Source organism: Phalaenopsis equestris, unplaced genomic scaffold, assembly GCF_001263595.1.
Source record: "Phalaenopsis equestris unplaced genomic scaffold, ASM126359v1 Scaffold000507, whole genome shotgun sequence".
NCBI lineage: Eukaryota > Viridiplantae > Streptophyta > Magnoliopsida > Asparagales > Orchidaceae > Phalaenopsis > Phalaenopsis equestris.
In genome coordinates, this window is record NW_018164947.1 from 1,235,497 (window position 1) to 1,245,028 (window position 9,532).

General features: G+C 35.3%; 1 protein-coding gene across 1 annotated transcript; it reads left to right on the plus strand.

The window, feature by feature from the left end:
* The first annotated feature begins 2,152 nt into the window (after window positions 1-2,152).
* LOC110028245 lies at window positions 2,153-5,557 on the plus strand. The gene is made up of 4 exons (XM_020730008.1): window positions 2,153-2,732; window positions 2,818-3,101; window positions 4,302-4,422; window positions 5,251-5,557. Exons 1-3 carry the CDS (start codon window positions 2,459-2,461, stop codon window positions 4,353-4,355), a joined length of 612 nt encoding a protein of 203 aa, XP_020585667.1. The 5' UTR covers window positions 2,153-2,458; the 3' UTR covers window positions 4,356-4,422; window positions 5,251-5,557.
* Window positions 5,558-9,532: the final 3,975 nt, after the last annotated feature.

A 9,532-nucleotide genomic window follows, 5' to 3' on the forward strand; every position in this document is an offset into this window, starting at 1 on the left:
GTAAACAAGCATAGAATTAGTCAATGTTCTTTATGCCTGGACTAAAGGGTAAAGAATAGAATTGCTCCTATTTGGCACATACAATATACAATATTTAATGCATCTCATTCTTTTACATTATCTAATTCATTACATAAGAATAGTAGTTTGTAATATCTCAAAATTCTTCAAACCAATTCATCCAAAAAGGGTTATCTTTAGAATTAATATTTGCATTTAGTTATAGTTAATATCTTTACATTTAACACTTGCATTTAGGAGTAGTTGCTAGATAAAACATTATTTTAATTGACATTCCAAACTAAGGACTAATTGTAGTAGATTAGAATTTGACTAAGGACATCTTACCTCGCTTCCCTGTGGGATCGATAAACGGGACTCCACTAGAGCTCTATATTACTTGAGTGATACGTATACTTGTGTTTGAAATTGTGACTTTACAAAATCATTATAAGTATATAAATCTGGGTTCATAAATTTAAGCATATATAAAGTCACTGTCATTAACTATCCTAATGAAGCAATCTATGTCCACCGACCATAAAAATTTTCCCAATTTCATCACGAATCGCCAATACAAGCCCTGCTTAGCCATTCGACAGGACAACCACATCAATATGAGGGGGGGGGGGGGGTTTGGGGGGGGGGGTTTTGGGGGGCGTAGTTCAAGAAGCGGGGAGGTATCCCATTGCTCGTGATGTGAAAGGAGTTCAACTAAGTAAAGTCAGAGAGAATACACGTTGTCATAATCATCGACGTAGCATTCAACCAATTACGTTTCTGAGAATTACATGCTCGCCAACTTTGAAAGACCGCATAACAATGGATTTGACCAATAGGCACTCCAAAGCATGGGAGTTGTTGTATTTAATCAATAGCTTCCTCAAGAGATTCAAAAATCAGTATAGCATTTGCCAATTATTAAGACAACAAGTCTTAAGGCATGAGTCTAGTCTTCTATAGCTCCGCAGCCCTAGAGGCAAGATATGTCAACTCTAATGTGTCTTCTACCCAACCATTCATTTTTTGGAACCACATTATTAACCATCCTCCACCAGAACATGACTTTTTTGGAACCATATGTCAACTCCACTAGAACACAAGTCTAATCTTCAATAGCTTCACAACCCCAAAGGTAGAACATGACAACTCCAATGTGTCTCCTACCCAACAATTCATTTTTTGGAACCACATTATTAAGCATCCTCCTCCAGAATATGTCTTCTTCTGGATGAAGCTTAAGCTTGTCCAACCAATTGCTACACACTTTTTGCTGATCGAAAACCTTTCATATTCCAACGCAGTGATTGTGCGAGAGCCACAACTCTTGGATTGTAATTAACTAGAAGGGCTTTCCCTCATAGGGACAGTAGACCCCTTGATAAAATAAACTCTATATTACACCTGTAAGGGGGGAGGAAAACTTATGGTTAACGCAGACCCATAAACCTTATTGATTTTAGTCATCTAAATGATTATATCCATTTTAAGGTAGTGTTTTCGTGATAGTTTATTATTCTTCAAATGATATTTCTGATCATTTAGATAGAAATCTTTTAAGATCTATGGTAAATATATAACTAGAAAAATTATCCCGCCATAACACTGATTGTTAGAAAGACTTGTGGTGAAACATTATTTTAAAGAGAGCACTTGGCGTTGATGAATAATCACAATAGTAGAGATGATGCTTGAAAAACATATGCATGAGCAGCTTTTATTATAAATTATGGTTCATAATTTTATCGTAAGGAATTTTTTTATCAAAAAGATTGGTTTATATTTTTTTTCAAATAAAAAGCTGTGGTTATATTTATCCAATTATGTGTATTATAAGGCATAAAAATTTAAATTTCACATAGGAAGTAAATTTAATTTTTTTATAAAAAAAATTAAAAATAAGAAAAAGTCTTTTTAATCAATTTGTGCATAGCTAATTTAGGAAAGCGTCCCTTACCTTGAACTAAAATACCCACCTAGCTTAGTAGCCAAGTTAAAATTCTTATTTTTATTATTGATCTCAAACTCCTTATTTTGTTTATCAGGTAGGATTCGAAACAGACAAATTTCGAAGCTTGTCAGCGAATTAATAAACAGTAAAAAAAACAATTTGTCCAAATCAAATATTATCCGTGCTCCAGCTTAATATTCCACCTGTATGCAGGGAGAAAAAATCATCTGCACGTGGCATGTCAAATTGCCGCGGCAGCGGCTGTCCTGTTCCCCAAATCAATAGATTACACTATGTGCTTCCTAGCGTCAGTCTCCATCATCCTTCTCAAGTCTCGTCGGCTACATTAAGATGCATCGCACTTGACAAGGATGCTGAAAAACCATTCCTTGTACTAAACTCTCCTTTCCACGCTGATTTTCCGTTGAAACCGCAGAAAGTTCTCACCCAACATCATCCTTTATACATTTAATCGATGCCATCTCGGATTCGAACGCTGCCAGGGTGATGGTTTCGAATAAGGAGAAGCTGTGTTGCTGCGCTTGGAGATGGGCAAAGACTCTCTTTTTCGTCGCCAACATGCTCGCTTCCCTGTTCTTCGTGTGCGCACCTCCGCTTCTCGTCGTCTTTCTCGATCTCCTCATCCCTTTCGTTCTCCTCGCCGCCATCGCCGGCGCCCCAGGGGCAGCCGCGATGTCTATTCAGCTCAGAAGCTACCGATTTGGGACTTCCTTGGTTGACTTGCCGCTGCTCTCTGCTGCAAGATCGCTCCTTTTACTGTGTATGTATCGAAGTTTTTATAGTGCTCACTAAATGACTGATGATATGTCGCTGAAAGGACTTGGGGGTTGTTTTTGTGGGTGCAGGCTTTTATTTGTGTTGGAGTGGGAAGGGGCCGTATTTAGGCTTAGCGACAGTGTGCGCTGCGGTGTCTGTGGGTTATGTGTCTCTTAAAGCAATCGCCATTTTTGGAGCTGAAGCAGCGCTTGGGAAACGTCGTCTCTTATCATTTGGGGACAAGGAGGGACCGGTGGTGGAAGCTCTTTTTCTGAGCTCTTTTGCTCTGGCCATGGCCCATGTCGTGGCGGCTTATAGGACCAGCTGCAGGGAGAGAAGAAAGCTGATTGTATACAAAATTGACATTGAAGCGGTATGAATCAATTGAACTAAATTTATGTTTTTCCCATTTCATAACTGTTTTCTATATGGTGATCCTTCATTTTGTATGTTTTGTGGTTCTTACTGGATAATCAAAACATAGGAGCTTGTTTTGTTTCAATTTACTAAAAGAGAATTTTTTCGCTTGAATTAGAAATCCATCTTGAGGAAAGTCGAACACCTTTTTGAAATTACAATGCAATTGATTTTGATATTTTAAGTGTTTCATTTAGTCAAGGAAAGTGAGGAATTTCTGAATAATTTAAGTGGTGAATGCACCTTTATATTTTTTTTGGTAGGATAAAGCAGCGCATTAATGAGTACAGGCAAAAGGGGATTGCAAAAGTGGCTATCAATTTCGATGGCTTTAGTGGTTTAGGTTATTTTTCGATTGAAACCTGTTGGAAAGTTCTTACTTCTAACTTCTGATGAAAAGTCTTGGTTTGCTTCTTCAACATAAAAATTGTGATTTAATTTTAGGTGGAACTCAGAATTTTCGTCTTAAATTATTCGAGGAAACTAGCCAAACTATTGAACTTTAGCACTAAAGTTTATTAAATTTTTTTGTATTTTAACTTGAATTCAAGTTAAATAAACCTTTTTATTTCATACTCTTAACCCATTTTGAAATACTTAATGATCAAAAAATAATTTTGAGTACATAAAGAACTGAATCCCAAAACTCAGAACACAAAAAATTAAACGTAAACTGAGTCGCAAAACATTGAGTGCATCGGAACATGGTACACTGACAATCGAAAGGTTTTTCAATTCAAAACTTTAAGTTTATTGATGAGCGTCAACCAGTTAATATTTATGCATTAACATATTTTCCTTCTATTTATCTGGGATTAAACACAATTCTCAAATTTGTTTTAATAGTCCAATAACCAAATAAATGTCCACTCATTATGTTGACCGCTATTTTCTTAGTATGGACATGGGGTTTTGATGGAGATTGGAAGAAGGGTGACCTTCTCCTTCACGTTAGAATAACAAAAAATTTTCCCATGGACTAAACTTTTCACATATTTTACTTTTACCGTGTTTTCACATTCATCTAGTTACTTAGTTTCAAAATTTATGGCAACGTGTTATGGTGGCCTTTTCTTGGAGTAAATAATAGATAAATGTCATTTTCAAAAAGGGAGTTATTTTCTTGCAATCTCTGACCAAGAATTTTATGATGCAGGTGTCTGTTTACAATAATGACTTCTCCAACTACCATAAAATTGCATTGTCTTAGCAAAACATGATGGGTTTATGGAGAAGCAGCAGTCAAATACTGCTGTCATCCTCATCTGGAATTTCAGGTAGATTTGCAAAATTAAATAGTCCACTTACAATCATTATTTTGCTAATAGTCATACCAAAAATTTTATAAGACTATTATCAATAGGAGATTATGGAGCGCTGTGCATAAGATGGGGTCTTTAGTTTCTCTATTGCCCTATATTGATCTCTATTAGTTAGATAGTCGATTGAGAATTTTAGGGCAAAGAAAAGCAAGAATCAACGTAAATCCAGAAGAAAACAGAGAGATTTAACGAGCTTCGACAAAGATGTCTATGTTCTCGGGAGCAGAGCGGTGGCTTTCCTTCAATTTCAGAAAATAGTACAAGATGTCCCTAGGATTACAAACAAGACATATATATACTTAACCCTGACATACAATATGTTATTACAAAACTGCCCATGTACCATACCCCCACACCCCAACCCACATAACAAATAACTCCTCCAATTGGACAGATGCTTCCGCTCCGTTGGCTCACTCCATTCCGCTCTAGCATCTGTCTCTTATTTGGTATATGAGTCATATCTAGCAAAGTCAATGCCAAACCAGACAGATTATATTGCACAATATGAATTCCTGTCGAAGGAATATTGATGCTCACCTAATGAATTCATGGCATATGAATGCTGGTGCTCACGTAATAATCTCTCCCCATCAACATAACTTTCTAATTTGAAAACTAATAGTGCTTTATACCACCTGCTAAACCATGTAAGAATATGATTATGCAAAAGTGGTCGGCTTTTCTTTGTAAAAACTGCGGAAATATAGACAGTTAAAACTTGTAAGTTTTACTATCTTCCTTTATAATATTTATGAGTATTGTTTTGTTACTCTGTTGCAGTTTAAAAACCACACTTATGGTGGGAAGTGCAAGAGAACCGTTGTGATTCTCGTCATCAATGTTGCAACGCGAAGGATCCAATACCGTTTTCTATTAAATTGTTTAGTATAATTATAATGGCCTTTTATTGCCATTGTCTTTTCCTTTTCACTTTTAGCAGCAATTTTTTTTGCTGAATGTATATGTAAATAGGTGAAGTGATGAAATAGGTAAGTGATGCATGAATCGTGTAATTTAAACAGTATGTGTATTCTTTTACCTTGAATCCACTTACATAGAGTTGTACAAAAATCGTTATACAAGTATAAACCATTTTGATATCATTTCAATTTCAAATCAATTTTTTCTAACGGATTTATAAATCTCAAATTGAACTCGAACCATTATAAGAGAAATGAAACAGTATATTTTTTTGTTTGATTTAAGGTTGTTTTTATTTTAATATTGTAATTAGCATAAGGTTTTATTCTCTTTTTCAATTTTGTTGGCTCATAGTGTTAGACAAACTAAGCAGCTTACAGAAATCGCAGAGAGGAAGATTCTCCATCTACACTTATTGATAACCTCTAGCCAAGGCGTACTTTCTTGAGTCTCTGTACACGTATAAATATAAGTGCTGAGATGTAAAGATGTGTACGTGATACAGATCCACATGGTTTCAGAGCAGGATTTCACATGGTATCAGAGCAAGATTGATGCCATACTTGAATTTTTGTTTTCTCTTACTTAAATCCAAGACAAGTTCCTGAATCTTAACCTTTATTCGTCTTTCTTCCACTGTCTTCTTTTTTCTTCTACTTTCTTCATTCTTCTTCAAGGAAATCCTCATACTTTGAAAAATTCATGGCCGCTTCTTCGCAAGCCAGCAACTGGCAATCCAATAATCTGTCTAGCAATGTCTTGATAATCTCTCCCTCCTCTCAATTATAATAGAACAAATCATAAGTTTAAAGGGGCGGGCCGTAACGCATTCCAGCCAACAAACAAGACACATTAGTTTGCTAAACAACAACAAACAAATAACAACTCAACCAAGCAGACAACTCAACCAAGCAGAAAATTAGAAAATTCAATGTCAAATCTGGTGAAAGGACACTCAGCATTTGACTATTGGCACAGAAAAAAAGTGAATTATGTACCATCAAACAAGCAACAAAAAGATCTAATGGCAGCAAAGACCAATCTTCCAAATGAATTGATACTGGATACATTAGCTACATTACACTTTACTGAGATTTTTTCAAATCTCCAGCACCTAGAGGCATGCGAGGGAAATGAACAGATCACTGTTGGTTATTGTATGTTCATACCAATATCACATGCCAATATCACATGCATGCAAAGGCATTCTACCAACCCCGGATAGCAAGTTGTACCATCTTGCATTTTATATACAGCAAGTTCATTCAAAAACTTGCAAAAGATAACAATTGCATAATATATTTTGACTCTCATGGCTACAAAATTCAGGACAAGACAACTAAAAAAATCGTTCTTAAAGGAAAAAACTGCAAGGTTTGTATTCAATCCAATATGTTCCAGCTTTGCAGACAACTACTCACACTTCACCATGGCATCAAAGATTGAGGCATCCTTATAAACAAGTATTACACATAATCACCAAAAGTCATAGAGATTTACATATTCTACCAAATTTCTTTCCACGTATAGCATGTATATCATAAAAAAGTCACATATTAAGCTTTCCTAAATCTATAACCAAAACTAAATTTCCTCACTAATTAGTACATGCTGAAGTTTGGGGACCATCCCCAATTCTCTCTACTAATGATTACAAATATTACATTATTTTCTTATATGATTTTACTCATTATACTTGGTCATATCCAATGATATACAAAAACGAGGAACCACATATATTCCCTCATATTCACAGAATTTAACACAAGTATAAGACAATTGAGATCTGATGGTGGAGGAGAGCGTACCTCATTAGTTTTTCAAAACCAACTACTTAAACTTGACATACAACAACAATTCAACTGTCCACTAAAAGTAATGCACATACGTATTCATGGAACAAATCCACCTTGTCACTTTTGTTTAGATGTTGTCTTAATACTTTTATACCTCATGAACAGAATCATCCAGAAACCTGCACATGTTATCACGAATTCAACTTCTCTTTGAACAAAAGCCTAATTATCAACAATTGAGGGTATTTGGTACAATTTTTTTCCCTCTCCAACAAACACTCACAATCGCCAAACTACATCCTAAAGAACCTCAATGTATATTCCTTGGATATTCCAATTTTCATAAACGGTATAAATGTTACAACCCTATCACAAATAAAATCATCATTTCAAGGCATGTAGTATTCAATGAAAATTTATTTCCTTCCAAAGATCTCAACACAACCACCATGCCCATTTCCAACAATAGTTACGCACCTCCTTCAAACCTCACTCTAATCTCACATAACACCTTTCATAACAACTCTCATCACTCACCAACCCTCTTACCACCTCCATATCAACCTTTAAACCCGTCATCAACTCAAATACCAAATCCAATCCTATCATAACAACAACCCACCACATTCCCCTTAACACACAATTCACCTCCACTCATTGTACAACCTACTATACCTTCAAAAATGTAACAACAAAGCATGCCATGAAAACTCATCTGGAAACTGGAAACTGGAAACTGGAAACCAAAGAACATGATGAATCTAATTCATCAACATACATCACAGAATGAACCCACCACATTCACTCAAGAAGCTAAAACTCCATAACGGAGAACTACAATGTCTAAGGTATTCTTAGCCTTACAAAAACAATGAACATGGGAATTGGTTCTCCCACCCAAAAATCAAGATATATTCGGATGCAGATGGACTTCTATAACAAAATTATGTATAGATGGAAGTATATCTCACTACAAAGCTAAACTAGTAGCACGAGCTTATAATAAAAAACATTGCATAGATTATGAAGAAATATTCATCCCAGTAGCTAAATTTATCTTTACACAGTCGGTGGCTGGTGCTACAATTTGATTTTTCAAATGCATTTTTACATGGAAATTTAGAAGATATGATCTATATGAAGCAACTTTTGGGTTTTACTAACATATAATTTCGCAATCTGGTATGTCTTTTACACAAATGGTTTAAATCAAGCCCCTAGAGAGTGGTTTTCCACATTCTTTAAATGCCTCAGATAAAAAAAAATGAATCATGGTGCTACAAATCCATCTTTGTTCATACATTCATAAGGGTACTAACATATATATTTCTAATTTATGTAGATGGTGTACTAATAACTTGAAATCAAAAGGAATTTATCTCCAACCTCCTTCAAAATTTTCATAGCAAATTTCCAATGAAAGAACTAGGATCAATCTCATTGTTTCTTGGTATTCAAGTTCAGCAAACAAGTGCAGGACTGTTCTTAAATCAAACTAAATACTTACAAAACATACTTCAAGAAGTTAGGATGACTGATTGCCAGCCAATTCAAACACCAATATAGAGAAAAATCATAGCTAAGATTATCAAAAATATAACTCCACCACTATCTAGCAAGATCTCTAGAATATATGACTATAACAAGACCAAATTTAGTATTTTTGATAAATCAGGTTTGTCAACACATGCATAATCTCACACAAAATCATTTTCAAATTCTTAAAAGAATACTCAGATATTTAAAGGGAGTGTTAATACATACTCTGCCCATCACAAAAGGTGAACTACAACTTCACACCTACTCAAACACAAATTGGGCAGGAGACAAAACAAACAAAAGATCTAAAGTGGGGCTTTTCACTATGGAAGCCGATTACAGAGCCCTTGTAGCTGTTGTGATCGATACCATTTTGCTAAGAGACTAGCACAAGAATTAGGAACACCCACACAAAAACCAACACCAATCTATTATGACAATCTACCGGCTCTAGCAATAATGAGAAAACCTATATTCCACGCTAGAATGAAGCACATCAAAATAGATTTTCATTTATCAGAGATTACATTGCAAACGAAGCCATCACTGTGAATCATATAGCACCGAAAGATTAAATCACATATATCATGACTAAATTCCCACCAAAAATAACATTTCTTACAACTAAAATACGAAGTAACAATCCAACTTAGGGATTCTTAATTTGAGGGGCGTTTTTAGTCAAAAGATACAAGAAAGCACTGAAGGCAAGTGAACGACAGCAGCTAAGCAGCTCACGAAGATTGCATAGAGAAAGATTCTCCATCTTCGTTTCTTGATAACTTCTTTTACATTTCATCCAACCG